Source organism: Gopherus flavomarginatus, chromosome 17 (assembly GCF_025201925.1).
Source record: "Gopherus flavomarginatus isolate rGopFla2 chromosome 17, rGopFla2.mat.asm, whole genome shotgun sequence".
NCBI classification, from domain to species: Eukaryota; Metazoa; Chordata; order Testudines; family Testudinidae; genus Gopherus; species Gopherus flavomarginatus.
This window is the reverse complement of record NC_066633.1, coordinates 10,356,816-10,374,442: the sequence shown is the minus strand read 5'-3', so window position 1 is coordinate 10,374,442 and position 17,627 is coordinate 10,356,816. Positions and strand designations below refer to the sequence as shown.

General features: G+C 38.3%; 1 protein-coding gene across 2 annotated transcripts in view; it reads right to left on the bottom strand.

Moving 5' to 3' along the window:
* Positions 1–9,700: 9,700 nt before the first annotated feature.
* Positions 9,701–17,627, bottom strand: part of MED27 (mediator complex subunit 27) — a 172,233-nt gene continuing 164,306 nt past the window's right edge. For both annotated transcript variants that reach the window (XM_050926646.1, XM_050926647.1), the window contains 2 exons: positions 13,005–13,082; positions 9,701–10,337 (listed from right to left, as the gene is read on the bottom strand). In XM_050926646.1, the coding sequence (XP_050782603.1) occupies positions 10,203–10,337; positions 13,005–13,082 (213 nt within the window). In that variant the 3' untranslated portion in view covers positions 9,701–10,202. The remainder of the gene's footprint in view (positions 10,338–13,004; positions 13,083–17,627) is intronic.

Below are 17,627 nucleotides of genomic sequence, written 5' to 3'. Positions count from 1 at the left end.
AACATGCATGAAAAGACTGGACCATTCTCCCTGTATACTTCCACAGATGTATACTGAAAAACATAAGCCATTACAGAAATCCACAGTGAAACAGCAGTGCAAATCCATACCACCTATGTAACCAATATCGATAGTACATATTTATGACTCTGTAGTAAAAAAAAATATTAATTCTAATAGAGACTTCATACCATGCATGTGCAGAACAAATTTTTCAAATCAGTTGGTATTGCAACTCAATTGCTTCTCAGTCTGGACAAAGCTCCTTTTAACCAGAGCTGGCGTTGAGTTAGGTAAATCCCAGTTCTGGAACTGCTTCATAGTGTGAATCACCAGGGATTCCTCAAAAGAGTATAATTTCTTGGAGACCTAGCTAATTTTTATTTTATCTGGGAGTCTCTAAATAAACAATGAATAATAAAATCTCTGTAGTAGGCTCTGTCCCTAGAAATTCTTGCTCAAAGCAGTATTTTCGTGATTCAACTCCACCTGACTAACTACAGGTTCTGAACCGACTCCCTTGCTCTGGTCACCCAAATTTGAAGGGTAAGTTTATTTTCTTTTATCAGTGTTTACAATACCCTCAAGCTCAGAAGGAAGTTTCATTATTTGCCACTTTGACCTGACCTCCACCTTCTGTTCGGATCACATGGAGGGTTCCATCCTCTGTTCAGTTTTAGGAAATGACACCTGCATTGTATTAATTTTCCTGTGCAAACAATGTTTCTATCGGTCATCATTACCTTCAGCTCCTCCACATACTGTTCCAAGGTTGAGGGCTGTATCACAAAAAGAGAAACTACAGCACATCTTTCAGTCCTCGTTGATAGGGCTTCAACTCTTCTTTTGAAGACTTCTGCTTTCCTCTGAGCATTTTAAAGAGGCTACTAAAAGCAGCAAGGCTACAAGGGTGATTAAAAAGCACTAAAAACACTCCAGAAGAGCCAAAATTCATAGAGATAGTGCAGTTGGTGAAAGACATGGACATCTTGGAGCCTCTCATGTACACATACCCGCAATATCAAGGTTATTTTCCTACCAAAAGGGTGTGGTGAAATTTTTTGCTAATTATTCTTTGTCTATAATTTCCACATAAGCAGCTTGTGAGAATTCAACAGATGAAATTTCAGCTTTGTTGGTTAAGTGTAACTAGATACATAAATCCTATGATATGTTTCTGTTTAGCGACTGGCTGAGAGTAGTGCTTAGAATCAGGTTTCCAATGCTTATGAATTCAAAATTCATTTTCCATTAATATTTTCCCATATTTGCTGTTTTTGGAAACATTCCTGGACTCATTTGCTAGAGCCCTTGTAGAAAGTACCTAATATAATCAAGAATGTAATCAAAGCGGATTTGTTTAAAAATTTAAGTGACTATTAAATTGTTTTTCAGCATTTGCCCAGCCCTAATACAGATTTCTAAATCCTTAGGCTACACAGATGATTTACAGTTGCTGCAGGCATTGTGCACTAGCATGCTAGAGGCATTGTGCACTAGCGTGCTACGTTCTGGGATCAGTTAAATAGGAAGTGTTAAGAAAAACAAGTTGTTTACCCAGCACCACATGTTCAGGTTTTATGTTCACCAAAGAACTGTTCGATATTCCTGATAGGATCATAACTGGCTTCTGAAGGACAAGAGACTATTTGGTCCTTTTTCTCTTGTAAGTGAATCTTGGTCTCCCCACAGATTTTGTACTGGTATAGCTGTGTCTGTTAGGGGTTGATTCTACTGAAATAGTTATGCTGGTATAATGGTGCCTTATGCGGGTATTGCTTATTCCTCTTCCCCTACAGGAATCATCAATACAAGTATAATTACATTTATATCAGTGTAATTATGTCCATACTAGGAGGGGTTGCACTACTTTAATTATACCAGTGTTGTTAAGGTGGCCTTATGCCCAAAGGTGTGATGAAGACTTTGCCCTTCTTTATATTCACCAGCAATACAGCATGGGCAGCAGTAGTCAGTTGTCCAAGCTTTCTTAGACAATCCAGCTTCCTGTAGCCTACTTCTGATTTGGAAGCCTCCAAACAGACAACATGAGAGATTTTTAAGGAGCTTTCTTCCTTCTTCCTCCCTGGGCTGGGCTTGAGGAATTATTTTGGCAGCAGAATTAATATTTGCTTGCTGAAAATAAAAAAGAACCTTGCCTTTTGCACAAGGAAACAATTGCACAATGACAAGTCTTCTGTCTTATCCAGCAATCCCCTGGATTTTAGAGCAATGTGAACTTTTTGGTAAACTCTACTCATTACTGGGTTCTCTCCCACATTTCTAACTACAACAGACCTCCATTATAAATTACTCTCATTATTAGCTTAAAAATTACAATAAATAAAAAAGTGTGTGTGTCCCACAGACAATGTCCTGAGGATGGGATATATAATAAAATGTCATTTACATTCCTGTAAAGACGCCTTCAATTTCTGCTCTCCCTTTATTTTTACAGTACAAAAGTGGTAATTGGCTGCTGCTGTGCTTTACAGATGATAAAAAGCCAAGTGATAAAACAATCTAGCTGTTATAAAGGAACACCCCAAATGACCTCATACAGAGTTCATTGCTCTTTTCTTATTAACAAGCATCATAACTGGAAACTTTCTTTGTTTTGATCATCCAGCTTTAAAGAGGAAGGGAAGAAAAACAGATTCTAATAGCTTAATGAAAAATTCTCACTTCTATGGAAATGCATTATCTTATGTCCAAAACAGATCTAGACTCCCTAAAAAGTGGAGCGGGGGGAGGGGAGATTGGACAACTCATACTAGTTTCATCTCCAGGATATCACTCACAAAGCAGCGGACTGTAACCCTGTACCACTGAAATGCCTACAGGCAGAACAGAATGTTTTCATGATGCAACGCCATCTCCCTCAAAACATCAAAAGCACTCAGTTTCTCCATTTCCTTGTGGAGTATCATCTCTTCTGAAGGACACTAGGTGAATGCTGAAGAGAGAAATCCCTGCCTAGCAATAACACATTAGCAATAGACATAGGGAATTCAAGAGTTCCACAAGTAATACCTACTACACTCAAATCTGGATCAAGGAAACAGTTGCCATACCTAAGCCAGGGGAGGAGTCCAGAAAACGACTTGCATTGCTAAACTCACTGATGAAACAAGCATTTAGAGAAGGCGTTGAGGTTAATGTCACCCTCCCTGCATGTATTTGAACTAAATCCATAGCATGAATCCATAATAAGGTCACACAGGTAGAGATGCAGACAGCAGTGAAAGCATTTAAGGTTTGTACTTTACTTACCAGTGATAACCCAGCTCATAAATCAAACTGAGCTGTCTGACTGAGAATCTAAATTATAGACATACACAGCCAGCTCTCTCTTCTCAGATACCTGAGCTACCCTCTACTTTTGCACAGGTATAACGATGTCAGTTAGAAGCGGTTCTCAACCAGGGGCCTGAGGCCCTCTGGGGAGCCACAAGCAGGTTTCAGGGAGTCCACCAAAATAAACCAGAGATCAGGGCTGCCATTAAAGTAATTGGGGCCCAAGGAAGAAAGCCCAAGCCCAAGCCCCACTGCATAGAGCTGAAGCCGAAGCCAAAGCAACTCAGCTTTACAGGGCCTCCGTGGGGTGGGGCTGCGGGCAATTACCCTCCTTGCTACCCCCAAATGCCAGCCCTGGTTTTTAATTGATTAGATATGTAGAAAAACAGTTGTTGTGGCACAGGTGGACTGTGGAGTTTTTATACCATGTGGGGAAGGTAGGGCTCTCAAAGAAAAAGGTTGAGAATCCCTCATTTAGGGGTTACCAAAAGAGGTATACTGGTACAATCTAGTGTAGCCTTTGTACAGGAATAAGCTATTCCAGCATAATTGCATCCACACGAGGGGGACTGTATACTTAGGGTGGACAAAATTCAGTTTTATAAATATAATTGACAGATATTATCAATTTTATTTTAAAGCATTTTTTCAATTTTCATCTATTTAAATTTTCACAGTTGCACAAAATCATTTCTTCCCTCCCAGTTTTTAATCGATTTTCACAGTTGTGGGAAATTAGGGAGGGAGTCAGATAATTATTTAATGACAGTAAATATTGTGACTCAAAAAGTTAAAGCTTTAGAACTGTTAAAACACAAACCATCAACATCACGTGTCAAATTATACAAAGTAAATATTCTTAAATCAAACTCTAATAAAGTTCTCAAGCAGCACTCTGCTTATTTCGTCTATCTGTAAATCTCAATCAACATCAATGGAAAAAAATTTTCATTGAGGGGGGTGTGCGTGTGTGTGTGATGAAACGGACATTTTCCAACATTTACTGACAAAAATCTAATCTTTCTCAGCCTTACTATATTGGTATAAAGTGCTACAACTTGCATGTGGAGACAAGCCCTAAGTACTAATGCACTCAGTTCCTTCAGGATTCTCCTATTCTTCCATACCGCTGCTGTTTATATCTTTTTTTAAATTTATGATGTTGACTGGCTAGATAGACTGGAGCCAGCAGCAGAGCCCCGACGATGGTTTGAAATTAACATTTTCCCCTCTACCCCAAATTCTTCAGTAACTCCAAGAACCAGCACATGTGCTATCACAATCCATTGCCATTAAGAGGGACCAAGGTCTCAGACAGTGGACTGCAGTATCATTACACAACTCAGATGACGGTTTCCATTCAGACATAATTACTTTGTTTTTTAACCTGCATTTTTACTCTTAAAAGTGGCTGTAAAAACCGCACTGTGGGTTTCCAGAACCATGACGCCTACTGAATACAATATCTGACCAGTTTACTTTTTCCCACCACCATTCTTGAAAACTCACCTCGGGCTCTGATGGCTAAACCGAGCACCTTCTATCTCGCATATCATCATCATCATCAATAGAAGCTCTTCAAGCATAACTCTGATCTCAAACACACGTATGGAACTCACCAAATCATGTGGGAGGAAAAACATTTTAATTTGCATATTGAGCAAATCTGATATGGAAATTCATGAGTTACTCAGTGCCATTTTTAGTCATTTTTGGGGGGCTGTATAATATTTTAAGTGACAATGAGATGGAGAAGAAAAAAAGAAAAAGGATTCAATTAAGTCCCTGAGGACATGGACTTTTTGCTCTTCGTACAGCGCCTAGCACAATGGGGTCCTGGTCCACGACTAGGTTTCTTAGGCACTATGGTAATACAGATAAATAATAACAATAATAAATTAAATAGGATTCTGCACACTTAATTTCAGTAAAGCGTGTTCAATGGTCAAAGTTGATTCTTCTTGAAGACAACTATCCGTTCTGCCATTCTGGAGCTCCAATGAATGAATGCCACCAAAACACTGGTGTGTGATTAACAGTATGCGGGCAAGGGAGATGCATGACACAAGGCGCTGTTTGGGGCACTAAATAATGACATTTCTATTATGTCTGCTTCAGCACTATGAGCTTTAGCTGCTCTGGATGTAGGCGTTATTGGTAAGGTTTGTCAGAAAATGTGGTCTCAGTCAAAAACTAAGTAATTTTCATCACAATCTGTATTTGATACTCCTGAGCACTATAAAAGCAGCTGAATTCACTTTTTCTCATACAGGTGTAATTTAATGGGCTCTTGCTCCTAAACTTGTTTGAAATCAAACACCACTGTCACACATTTTTAAAGGCTTTTAAAGACTTCAAATAGCAGCTCTAAATTTGAGCCTCACGTTGCTCTTTAACAATCCCTATGGCTGATTTCGAAATACTGCTCGCAGGCTCCATGGCAGGTCTGCAGAACTAGAACCTGTAAACTTGAATGGGGATCTCATAGCATGAGAATAGAGAGCTCTCAGACATGTGTGGCAGTGCACTGTGTGAATCAAACAATCCTGATCTATTATAATACACAGGTATCACATGGGCAGGATGAGTTGTATTACACTCCTGCTCTGGGCATCTTCTCTGCTAAACACAGTTTTATGACTATGACAATAACCATTGCTTTGGGGCCGTTAGCTTTTTTGGAACAGAGCAACAAGAACAGTCAAAGATACTCTGACTCTTCAGCCGTCCCCATGCTTCAATAAGAGTGATTCATAGTTTCTCTAAACCAGGTTCAATTATGAGATCTGGCATCCCCAGCGTTAGCATTTGATGCATCATTGCTTGATATTTTAATTGGCATTAGTGGGGCATAAGCCCTTCTGGCAGCCTAGGTCCTATTAAAAACAAACAAAAAATCTTGTTAGTAAAGAAAAATGAAAAACTCCATACAAGGGTAACAGCTATACAAGAAAAGCAAGAGAACTAAAAGGCTTTGGTTAGAAAATTAAAGTTGTTTGCCATGGCTTGATGGCTTAATCAGTCGATCAATATTGTTCACAGGGCAGGCACGGAAAGAGCTGCAAGTTGTGATGAAAAATGTATGAGGGGACAAAGGAGACCTGGGAGTAGAAAATTAAAAACTCAGCCTGTTACATTTGTCCAATATCGGCAGAAAAATTAAAGTGGTTTGGGTGTGTGCATGCTGGGAGGGAAGAGGATAGCTGCCTGCAATATGTACTGAATATCTGCTAAGGGGTCCCCTTCCTGAGAGAAGCTCTCACATTAATTACAGTTGCTTTCTTAGAGAAAAGATGGATTTTGTAACCTTTAAAATTTACAGGCTACATGGCAGTAGGAGTGGGGTTTGCACATTAGACAGAAAGGGTGATCTCTTCACATCAGGCATCTTATCAAAGGCTTAACAGTCGTGTGCTCTGACCTGGGGTAAAGTGATATTGAGGCAACAACAGGCATCATGAGGCAGTGTTTTTTTTTTTGCAGTATCAGGTTAGACTAATGTATAAGTGTACTGTAGTCTGAATGCTGGAACAATACAGCTTCATAACACACCACCTGCCTTACCTTCTGATCCACCAAAGAAAGCCATTGGAGCAGTGTTATCTGATAGCATAGGTTATTTCCACTTCTCTCTCACTCCCATTGCTGAATTTGACTACCACCCCATTCTACGATGCAATTTGCCTTGCTGAAATAAGGTACCATGAAATATGCAGTTCTGACTTCTCTCCAACACTAAATATAGGAGGAAATGGACAACCATTCCTCAGGAGACATGTTCATTATCATTTGCCTTAAATAATTTGAATGGTTTTGTGAAGGATGCAACAAACTCAGATTGTGATCAAATGCAAAGTTACCCAAACTGCAAAAAAGCCACATCTTGCTGCCCATCTCTTTACGTAAGACTGAATAAGGAGAGCAACGTTCATTGCCTAAGGAATAAGGTTGGTAGATATAACAGTGAAAGTTTTCCACCATAAGAATGTAGTTTTGATTAGAGTTGACCTGAGGCTTTAATTCTTCAAAATTCAAAACCCAAAATTAGTTTCTCCTTGGCTTAGGGAATGCATGACCCAGTGATTAGCAGCAGGTGAACAAAGAACAATCCAAAGTTTTAGGGGCAAATTCTGAGGTAAGATTAAATGGAGTCTAAACTATTGTAATTTTTTCAGTCCATCAGTTCATAAATTGGACCAATTTAGACACAGTTATATCCCATTCCCCCTTAAAGCAAATATTACAACCCTTACACTTCACCTCTGGAACTGGCTTTGTATTTCTTTCCCCTGAGCCTAATCAACAAGACACGATTTGCCAGGAACTATGGTAGACCTTTCTGTATGGGAGAACATTCCCATCTACCCGGGGCTTTTTGAAGGACTTATGCAAACTGAATTTGCATTACATGTCCACAAGCAAGACAATTACTCTCCTGTTCAGGTACCTACACTGAAATTTTCTGACTCGGCACCCGGATAGCCAATGACAAGCTTAAAATTTCAAACTCAATTAACATATAGACTGGCTGAATCAGTATTCTGCAACTTATTATCTGTAAGTGTCAATATGTTATTTCACTGTGATTTTCCTGTGAACTTTGAGGTTGCATTCTACACGATTATCCAAGTATAAACAAAATGGAATAGACAGAAGCCTCCAAAGCCTGCTGAAAAGTGCTGTCAACGATAGCATGACCTTTTTGGGTTTTAAAAAAAAGAAAAAGCTGACAGCATAAGAAAATTAAGTCCTCTAAATTATTTACAGGCCGGGTGCAGTGATGGCAAGACCACTTACCATATTACAACATTCACTCTCATCTGGGATGCACATATCATTCTGTCCTGTATGACTTTTGCACTCAGAATGCTATATGGGCCAAATAGCAGCAAGTGAGCAGGAATATGTGCAATGGGACCAGTTTTCACCAAGCAGGTCAACTTTACTTGCATTGACAGAGCCTTTAAATCTCATTTGGCAATATTGCGTTTGGGGTCACTTTTTAAAAAATTAAAAGGCAAGGTAAAATATATCAAATTTCACTCCTATTTTATCAACATCATCAAATGTATATTCACACCTTGCAAACTTAAAAGGAATAGTAGGATCACACATGAGTATCTTTTTTGAAGCGTCTGTCTCCTCTCTCTCTAAGCTGGGCTGGCTAAAAAAGTTCCAGATATAGAATCACACCTGGAATTCTTAAATTCTGAACAAAGTCCCTGTTTTTGCATTAACGCTGAAACATCAGTGTTTAGTCCTTCATATTAGCAACAGGATGTAAGAATGTTTCACTCGGTACCATAACTATATATAATGACAGCTAGAGCAAGCTGCAACCTCTCCATTTTTCAGTTTCTGTACCTATTTAAATAATAGCATCTTGCACAGCTGGACTGTAGACTTAATCCAATGATTTCAGAAGAGTGCTTTAAGTTCTTTGCATAAAATGGACTATGTGCAATACCTCACTGAACATGTCCACCAAGGGGAGGTAACTTTACTCAACAGTCTTCTCTAAAAACAAAGTCCTCAGAAAGAAACTTCTCACTTTTCAGCAAGAGGCACTCTCCACACAACTGTAGGGGCTACAAAAATGAGTTTGCACCATTAGGGTTCAACATCAAATCTGCTGAAAAATAAACAATTAACAGAGTGACAGCCCTTCCACAGCCCTCCCCCTGCTGGCTTCATTAGGTTTGAAAAGGTAATAAAAGTACACTAAAGGGAAACACAGACAAATGACTGACAGGGACAGGGACAGATACAATCAATGATCGCCCAGGAAAGCATGAGAGGCTACCTACACTCAATTAGCATTTATTTGCAACAGTGAAGACTGAACCAGAGACTTTCAGTTCAGGCTTATTACTTGTGCTATTAGCTGGTAGCAGCAGAACTCTTAAGCTCTGTGTGGACCAGCCACTATCGGCGGACATGTTACACTTAGCTAGAGTGCTATAGGAAAAAAGGCACAGGTTTTAAATCATCACAGTGCTGAATAAGTATGTGTCTGCACTACAGAAGGTGTGCTTAAAGCCTAAATTTATTTTACAACTTTCAATACTAAAATGGGGCAAATGAATTAGACACACTGTGACTGCTCACCACATATTTTCTAACCGCTCAACACCCGCAGATTTTGCTAACATTTTTCATTACAATTTTAGTAAAGGGAAACATCTGTTTCCTCTCTCAAAAAGAACAATCCATCTTCCAAGCTGCCACATGCCTTTGAAATTTCATGTTTATCAACACTATACTCTCTTCCAGAATAAGAGCAGCACAGAGAACCATCCTTGCAAAGAAAAAAATTCAAATAGCACTGTTTAATTATTCCAGTTTTTTAAAAATTCAAAAACTCTGAAACACACACAAAATGAAACTAAATTGTGTTACAGAGTAACAAAGTAAATGACACATACTTTAATACAAAGTTATTTATAGTTCACAAAAATAAGTTTGCCTCCATTGTAAATTCTGTAGCAAAATGTACATTGTACATGGATATTCTCATTAAAATACCAGTTATTCATGACAATGACTACAACTGACAGTTCCCAGAGAATGGACTTCAGCACGAACACCCCAATATGACCACGTATGATGTGCCTATAACAGTAGCTTTTCCCCACCTTTTCCCTTGTGCATTAATTGAAGTAAAAATAAAATAAAAGCCTCATTAGTACCTTGGACAGAGACTTCTTTTTTAATGGCCAAATTCATAGTGCTGCTTTACTACTCAGTAAGAAAACTTCACTAAAGGAGGGAATGGTGCATATTAATGTTCAGAAAGGGAATCAACTAATGAACCATCAGCATTTTTCAGAGCTCATCTGAAGGCCTGTTCTGTCCATAAGTCTCATTCGCTTGCCTTCTTGCAAGACAGTGACTCGGTCATGCTTCTACTGCCTGCAAGTGTCATGAAAAGCCTCAAGTGTTCGGAAATCTCTCCACGTAGGTGGAAGGCCATCCTGCAAAAACTTCCCACAGCGCTGGCATGGAGCCTGGAACAGCTTTATGTAACTTCTTAACCAGGTCTAAAAAGAGAAGCATAAAGAGAAATTAAACCAACGATATGGATGCTCCCCGATGTTATCATTCCTGTCAAACAAAATGATACTGAGGATCAAGAACGTACCTTGGCTTGGGCCCAGCAAGATATACAGTGATTTTATGGAAATGGTAGCAAGCAGAAAACCACAAGGTCACAAGACAGCTGATTTACCATTTTGCTGGAGCCCCTACTCTCTCTCATTAAGCAACTTTGTAAACAGAAATTCACCCTGTGAGAAGAAGTTATTTGTCGCTAAAGGGTCACTATGGACAACCAATCCTCCTCTCATTCCAACTGACATAGGATTATGCTCGATCATTCTCTGATACTTGTGCCCTGGTAAACTGGATATTGGTTTCTTTCTTCCTGTTATTCCTTTACCACACCTCTGCTGCAGTCACAGTGCAGAAACCTGAACTCTTAATAGATGAAGATAACCTGATGTGAAAGTCATATACTGTAACTAATTTTCTTTCTAATGTGGTTTGAAGATAGTACTTATTGGTCATAAAAATACTATAAAATCTTATATTTGATGACACTGCTACAAAAGAAAAAATGTTGTCAAGTGATAAACAACAAATAACAGCTTAAAATATTCCCAAGTAAAGGTTCTCTCTCTTACCCGGGTTGTCATAGATAAGAATGAGCATTACATAACTCAGTTCCAAACTCAAGGAGATATACAACTAAAAAACTCAAGACAAGCAAGATGCACACTGTGAAGGATGTACATGCATCTTGTCATTTAAAGTCCTACTGAATTATATCAATAAGAGAAAATTGTTCTCTGAAGAACAGGTCAAGTGAATTTATTGAAACAAATCCTTGCATCTTCCTCAGAGCCTTCTCTATAGCAGCAGAATCTAAGTTAGTCAATAACTTTCCTCAAAAAGAACTAGATCATCTCTGGGTTTAGCAATAACTGTAGGGATATGGGCAACAGAATACTATAGGTAAGCTGCTGCTATTTACTTCAACTCTGTAGGACCTAGCTTGCACCACAGAAAATAACGTTTTCTGAACCATTATATAGAAATAAGTAAATGAAGTTAAATTGTACACTTAAGAAACACCTTTTGAAAGAAAAATAATGTACTTCATTACATCCTGGCAAATGGACTGAACACCTGACATGTAAAAGGACCGACATTGATATTGTGATGAGCTTGTGTTTTTGCTTTGTTGAAGTTTTCGGTAGTGTTTTATCAAATCAATATGACCAGTCCACAGCACAGGCAAATGTGCTACCAGTTCTCAAAACATTAATTTTCAGGTACATCCTGCAACATGGATTGGACCAATAAGGCCTATTTCTGCAATTTTGCAGCTGAAGACTCTTATTGTAAGATGCTCCCTAACAGAAAAGTGCTGTATACAAGTATTTTAGCTTGGTGGCTATTTTATAAATTAATTAAATAAATGCAACAGGTAAATGAGTTCAACTGTTTTGAAATCAGACTTCTAACAACTGGAATACGAAAGAGCAATTTACAACTTCCCACATGGGAATCTTTAAGTTTTCTCCAGAAGTGGTGGAGACTGATGGTAGACAAAGGAAATCGGATCCTGATTTTAAAAAATGCCCATGTCTCTATCACTTGTTCTGGACAGTTAAAAAAAAGCTGAAATAAATTTTATGAGCAGTGAAAGTGTTTCTTGGACAGTAGGTGGTGAAGATTGAGCCCTAGCTGTTTTCCACTGCCAAACTATATCCTGACAGAAGGAGTACTGAATAAGGAACCATTGCTCTTACTCACCAGATAGCAGTATAGTTTATACAGAAATCTGTTTTTACAAACAAAATTATAAATATATTCAAAGTTTGTACATGGTGAATACTGAGACATAGATTGTTTTAAATAAATCAGGTAATTCTTAATAAATAGTACTACTTAACAATTCAGAATAAATCTTTCTGGTGAAACTGTGGGACAGGTAGGTGTGTGTGTGCATGCGCATGAGTGTGCACTTTTCCCCTCTTGATTCTGAGAGCTAGTCTGTGCCAGCTGTGGCGAGAATTATGCCAGAGTTGTGTGGTCCCTGAGGAACCAGGTATGAGATGAAGACTGACGTAGCAAAGTGGAGTGCCAGCCAGCCCACCCCCTACCAACATGTCCTCTCCCATCCCTCAATGTGCACTCCATGCCAGAAGGCACGGGTGGTAAAAGACATGGCTCTGCTGGTTTTATGCCAGTTAGGGGTTCTCCTCAAATGTGAATTCTCAGCTGGCCAACGACAGCCAGAATCCAAGTCTTTTACACTGCTTGAGTCCAAAGAGGACAGATCATAACTGAGAATCTGGCCTCATTTTCATGTTAGTTTCAGAACTGACCCCAGACCAGCTTCACAGATAAGATTTAGCAAGCAAACACTGAGGGCTATAATGGGTTATACAGTTGCATATACAGGAATCTTCAAATACCATCCATCCCAGTGTACTGAAAACGGCACTATTTACTTTAAAGAGTATTAATTACAAATAACATTGGCTACCTTCTTCAGTTGTGAGACCTGAGGGAATTTAGTAAATAATTATTTTTAACCACTTTAAATATGGGAAATTGCTCTGCGTAACAAACTGCCTGGTATCAATCACTCTCACCCGACTGGCGTCCAGCTGGAAGAATTTCTTTGAAAATAAGCTTACCATGAAGGATCTGACCACCACATCTGGCATCTGGGGCAGCTGGTAATGCAATAAAGCAGTGGTTGCATGATCTGTCACCTGTGTCACAGACAGAAGGGAAAGACCTCCTTATTAAGTCATTATTTCAGACAAAGATGTGTTACTTTAAACAGAAACAGCAGAATATCTCAAAGGGAAGATGTGAAGAAAGAATTACATGACACCCAAGATATTCAGATAGCAACACAAAGATGTTTGTGTGGCTTTCTCAAATATAGTCCCATTCTTTAGCTCTCTACACAAGAGAATTCATTAAGACACAAATGTAATTAGTGTTTTCATACACAAACAATAAACGCTAAAAGCATCTTTAAAATGCAATAACATGTTAATAGCTAATAATATAGGGAGGAAACATGGTTTAAGTCATTAAAGAAGGGGTCTGTAAGCCAGGAGAAACAGGTTCTAGTTCCAATTCTACTAATGACTCACTGAATGACACTGGGCAAGTCACTTAATTTTTCTATGCCTAAGTTTACTGATCCACCTTTGTAAGGCACTTTGAGATCCTCAGGTGGAAAGCACTGTAGAGGTTTTCTATATAACTTATGATAGGCAGAAATCTCGAGAAAATAACAGTGTAATATTCAAAACAAGAGCTACATCAAGGAATTCACTTAACTTGTATTTTAGCCTTCTACAGTGAAGAAGAGTAGAACAACACCCTCTTGGCTGTGGCTTTGCAAGGGAAACCCAGTGTAGCACTACAGAGTCATTAACAAGCCGAATCACTAACAAACAGCTTAAGAGGAAAATCTTAAGTGTTCTCTTCTTTATAGGCCAACATTTCCTTTTTGCCATTTTTCCTAAGTTTTATGTTCCCTTAAGTCATGTTGATTTACTCTATGGAGGAAGATCCACTGTGATAAAGCAGAGAACTCACTAATGTTATTCATACACAAACAATTCTCCCTTTTCTGGATGAAGAAAATTATTTTCAAGTTTCAATTCCAATATCAAATGTAAGTTGTCTAGATAGACAATCCTGTGGGAAAAGGAGTGGAAGACCTCTTAAAAGTCAAGCTATTTTATACTATTTTTAAAAATGATTCCACTCTTCCCCACAAAGATTTCATATTTGACAGGATTATCTATCTGTATAGTACCGCATTTTAATGGAAAAATGGATACCCTCTTCTAACAGGAAAGGAAAGAAAACATAAGTCTTAAAGTCCCATTTAAGGTTGTTTACGCCAAACTGATACAGATTTAACACTCTTTTTGGTCTCCTCTGTAACCAAGACTCTACAAATATGTTCCTGGTCTACTTACCAACTTACATGGGGAGAAGATTTCTGATAGCAGGGGGCTTTTTAATCTATCAGACAAAGTCATGACAAGAGCCAATGGCTGGAAGTTGAAGCCAGACGTATGCAGACTGAGAATAAGGTGCGTTTTGGTTTGACAGTGCTGGTACTTAACCATTGGAACAATTTACCATGGCTGTGGTAGACACACTATCACTGAAGTCTTTACATCAAGACTGAGGGGCTTTCTAAAAGATATGGTGTAGTTCAACCACCATATGGTGTAGCTTGATGCAGGAATTATTGGTGGAATTCTCCTGCTTATGTTACACAAGAAGTCAAACTGATCCCTTATGACCTTAAAAATCTATGACTATGATCTTATGGTGCTTACTAGCATTACCCTGGATATAAGACTATCAAATTATATCATTGTCCTGGGTTAGCTGTGTTCTTGTAGCTTTTTCAAGAAAGAGACAAGCTCCTCTCTAATTCACACAGTGCAGTTGGTTGCCTCAAACTTCCTATACTGATAGTTGGACCAATGTACCCTATTTTTCATCAAGCCCCATTTTAAAGCATATATAACTTAATTTAAACTAATAATATGAAAAATACTAATTTATTTGGGCCAGATGCTGCCACCAATTATTCATGCAGACTAATACATTATTCTGAAAATAGCCTCATTGATTAAAAAGGTACTACTTATGGAGTAAATTGCTGCTGACTGTGGCTAAGATTACCTTTAGGGCAAGGACTATATTTTCCCACAAGTGTGTACTGTGCAGAACACAATGAGGCCCTGACCCTAACTGGGGTCTTCGGGAGCAACAATATAATGATAATTAGCAATAAAAGTTAATTATTAATATCAAACAATAGTAATTTACAGCTTCCTAACTTAAACCAGTCAGTCATTTCTTTAATTAAAATACATTGAAGATGTGGGAAAAGTTGCTTGAAGAGAAATACTGCCATTAAATTCAAATTCACTGGCTACTTTGGCATAGCTGCACATATATTGTTCCTATTGTGATGTAAAGCTAATGAGATTCCACAGAGAGATAAAAGCCATCCCAGCACTGCTGGAACATTCATAATGTTTTCTGAACAAAAAGGAGGCGATTCGTACCATAAACAAGTGCTGATAAAGAAAAAGATGCTTCTAAAAAGATCAAAGTGTGTGTCAAACTTTGGGAAGAGAAAAGGGGGAGTAACACCCCACAGAAGTAACAACAAACATTGTGATGCTGAACAGAGCAAAAAAAAAAAAAGAGATGCAAAAATGTCAGACTGTCTAGCAGGTGGGGAACCAAACAAAACCCAACAAAACAGAGATGAAAAGACATAACGCAAACTGACCAAGATTTAAAAAAATTAAAAAGGAAGGAAAGAGATCAATACAGAAGGCTTTACTAATGGAAATATCATTTCATGCCAAACCCAAGTAAATAGCACATGCACCAGCTCATTTTGGGGAAAATTTTTGTTCCATTCAAGTTGGAGTTGCAAGATAATTTATTTTGTGTGTTGAACGACGTTTTGTCTATACAGGACTTGTTTTACTAACTTCTCTTTTACAGTTCTCTTCTCTACACTATCTCACAACATTTCTGGTCCCCTCACCAGTCCCCTTTTTTCCTGATTAGGTTGTCCTCTAGTACACAAACTGATTAGACAATTACTACTCTGAGTTGCAGAAAAAACTCTTCCAAGAAATTTTGCAAAAAATCTTCAATTGTCACAATTTATCTTCTGGAAAATACCTGTGAGTTTTTCCAAATAAAATGCAAGATACACTATTGAAGTTAAAGACAAGTTTTGCTAAATGAAATATTTATCATTTAACCAGACACATTCACATTTTATAGCAGAGCCTCAAAGCAAAAAAAGACTCCAGTTGCAATAAAAATTGACTGGTAGAGACATGCTCTTGGGTCCTGTCTTCTGAATGAACTTACATTTCTACTGGACTGGATGAGCAGATTTTGGTTTATCAAAATACAATTGTGTTTAGATTTGAATAGAATCACTTTCCCTCGTTAGCAGTTATTTCAATTGATCTCTGGCACCAAACTTAACATTTTTTTGTTCATTTCTGCTTATAAATGTAAACTGCTTGAATGCATATCTTTCTTCCAGTCTAGAGAGATGCCTGCATTCTGAATTCAAACCGCAGATCACCAGGCTTCCGTTGGATCAAACCTAATCTTTAACATGACTTTTTGGGAAATAAATTTTCAATATTTCTTCTCTAAGAATAACAGTAAGTGAGTATAGTAGTCTGGGTATTTGTTCACTCTGAGAAACTACATGCTGAGCCCACATTGCTGCTCAGCAGTAGAGTGAAAAGGCAGGTACTCCTCAGTTCCTTATCGCAACTGACGGCTCAGCTTGTTTGCTTGGTAAGGTTATAAAGAGCTCATGAGATCAACACACAGTGATAGCAACAAACAAAAGCCTTGCTGTTTGTCTGAAGCAACCCATCCTCAGCCTCTCTCCAAAATTTCTTATCCACTCAATGGTACTATAAAAGGCAGTAGTATATTATTATTCCTAGAGGTTTCACTTTTCAGAAGGGGACAGTCTCCAGGAATGACAAAATATTAGAATTTCCAGTGTTGCAGATTCATTTAAAAAGTACAGTCTTGTTTATGGGTGGGTCAGGGTAAATGAGTGCTTCCAAAATTGTGACAAAAACCACAAAGGTAGGGGTGTTACTTTGCACTATTATGAAGGGAACCTATTAAATAGTCTGGTTTCTTACTGTTGAGGCTGACAGGGGCTTAAAGAACTAATAACGTAGGATGTTAGACTATAGGAATTGCTATACTGGTTTATACCAGTTGTTCCTCTGTTCTAGCATCCTGTCTCAAGAGCGGCCAGTAACAGAGGTTTCGAAGGTACATGTAAAATCCCGGTAGTGGACATAATTTTTTAACCTAGAGGTTGTCGTATGATCTCAAACGTAAGGGCTGACATCCCAATCTAATGTATCTGTGAATGTTCTCAAAACCCATATAAGTGTCTACTGTTTTAAAATCCTACTAAGCTCTTGTCTTCCATGAGATACGGTAGCAATGAGTTCCATAGGTTAATTATGTCCTGTGTAAAAAAAATTCTTTTATCAGTTTTAAATGTGCTGCCTTTCAATTTAATGTAATGCCCCTCTGCTCTTATTGAAAAGAGTAAGGAAGAATACTTAGAGATGAATGAGAGGCAAACAGCTCCTATCTTCTCAATTTCTCTTTCAGGAAAAAGCCTGAGAATCCCATAAAACAGGGGAGCAAAAGCACTTTGGTGAGGTCACAAAATACAGCAGAGAAGAAATAAT